A 1,641-nucleotide genomic window follows, 5' to 3' on the forward strand; every position below is an offset into this window, starting at 1 on the left:
GCTCTCAAGATGAAAGCGAAGTATGAGAAGTATTGGGGTGATCCTGAAAAGATGAACAAATATATATTCATTGCGGCCATCCTTGATCCTAGGTATGTGGTTGATTGGTTGTTGTTCTTTTGTCAAATATATGTATGTTATTCTTAATGTCTTTCTAACTTGTCTTCTCTTGTCTTAATTCTTTATGCAAGGATCAAGGAATCTCATTTCTTTAAGGACATGGTTGAAGACACCTATGGCTGTATAATAGGTAACAGAATCTTGACTTCTTCACACAATGAATTTGTCTCTCTTTTTGGAGAATACAAAGAATTATATGGAACCAGTTCTACTAGTGAATTAGCATCACAAGCTCGTGCTAGTGAAAATGCTTCTGAAAGTTCTCTTATGAGGTCACGCTACAACAAGAAGAGAATGAGAACTTGTGGAGAGGGTAGCACTAGCTCAAATATGAGAACTGAATTAGACAAGTACCTAGCTGAGGATACCGAAGAGTTGACTGCAGAATTTGACCTTCTTGAGTGGTGGAAGTTGAATGCTGCTCGCTTTCCTGTCCTGTCAAAAATGGCTCGTGATATACTAGCAATCCCTATCTCAACGGTTGCTTCTGAATCAGCTTTTAGCACTAGTGGCCGTATTCTTGATGACTTTAGAAGCTCTTTGACACCAGCGACACTCCAAGCGTTGATATGTACACAAGATTGGCTGCGTAGTAAGCCTATCAATGTTGAACTTGATCTTGCTGAGTTGACCAAACTGGAGGAAGGTACTTAAATGGATGTGCATTTCAGTTATTTTAATGACCATGCAAAATTTATGTTATTTACTTGATCATGCAATATTTCTGTTACTTTTTGTAGGTGTGGGAGCCCTTCGATTGGAGGATAATGGTGTAATATCGATTGATTGATCTTCATGTGTGGAACTGGAGTGGAAACTTGTGCAAGTTGCTGCCTGAAGTGATGAAGTTTGTGTGTGTCATCTGTCATGTGTTGAACCCATTTTGCAATATGTTGAACTTTGGCTGTGTCGAACTTGGTTGTTCTAGAATTTAATGTACTCTTATGCGCCAGAATTTCATATGAACTTGTAATGGAGTTTATTATCTTGATGTGTTCTCATGCTTGATTCATGCTGGACATGTCTTTGTTCCAGAATTTCTTCATGTTATTGTACTGGACAGGTACTGTTCCAGAATTTCTTCATGTTATTGTACTGGATATGTACTAAGTGTCTAAGTGCTTGTACTGGATTGATTTGTGCCTTGTGTTATTATGTAGTTTTGCTGGTGCTTGTATTTGTAGTCTTGACCTTGTACTAGATTGTGCTTGTATGTACTAAGTGCTTGTACTGGAACATAAATTGTGTAGAATTTCTTCAAACACGTCACTAGGTTGTGCTTGTACGGTTGTACCCCTTACTTGTATTGGACATATACTAAATTTGTTTCTTCATGTAGCAGAACCATGTCTTGATCAGAAGTTCGCGTCAACTTTGGTTAATTTGGTTATTACCGAAACCGAACCGAAAGCAAACGGTTACAACCGAAACCGAACCGTATCTATGTATAAAACCGTATAAACCGAAGTATAAAAACCGTATAAACCGATAACCGTATAAACCGAACCGAATCAAACCGAA

At 38.1% G+C, this 1,641-nt stretch overlaps 1 protein-coding gene across 1 annotated transcript; it reads left to right on the forward strand.

Annotated features, from left to right (window-relative positions):
* The first annotated feature begins 6 nt into the window (after positions 1 to 6).
* On the forward strand, positions 7 to 1,252 carry LOC123177821 (zinc finger BED domain-containing protein RICESLEEPER 3). The gene is made up of 3 exons (XM_044591323.1): positions 7 to 92; positions 192 to 766; positions 861 to 1,252. The coding sequence occupies exons 1-3, from the start codon at positions 10 to 12 to the stop codon at positions 908 to 910; spliced, it is 708 nt and encodes a 235-aa protein (XP_044447258.1). The 5' UTR covers positions 7 to 9; the 3' UTR covers positions 911 to 1,252.
* Positions 1,253 to 1,641: the final 389 nt, after the last annotated feature.

This window comes from Triticum aestivum, unplaced genomic scaffold, assembly GCF_018294505.1.
Source record: "Triticum aestivum cultivar Chinese Spring unplaced genomic scaffold, IWGSC CS RefSeq v2.1 scaffold203503, whole genome shotgun sequence".
Taxonomy (NCBI): Eukaryota; Viridiplantae; Streptophyta; class Magnoliopsida; order Poales; family Poaceae; genus Triticum; species Triticum aestivum.

Bases quoted from the DNA above. Each gene is read 5' to 3' on its own strand.
- LOC123177821 (XM_044591323.1), top strand. From the start codon at position 10: ATGAAAGCGAAGTATGAGAAGTATTGGGGTGATCCTGAAAAGATGAAC. The intron at 93-191 runs GTATGTGGTTGA...TCTTTATGCAAG, and splicing joins GCGGCCATCCTTGATCCTAG to GATCAAGGAATCTCATTTCT. The intron at 767-860 runs GTACTTAAATGG...TACTTTTTGTAG, and splicing joins GTTGACCAAACTGGAGGAAG to GTGTGGGAGCCCTTCGATTG.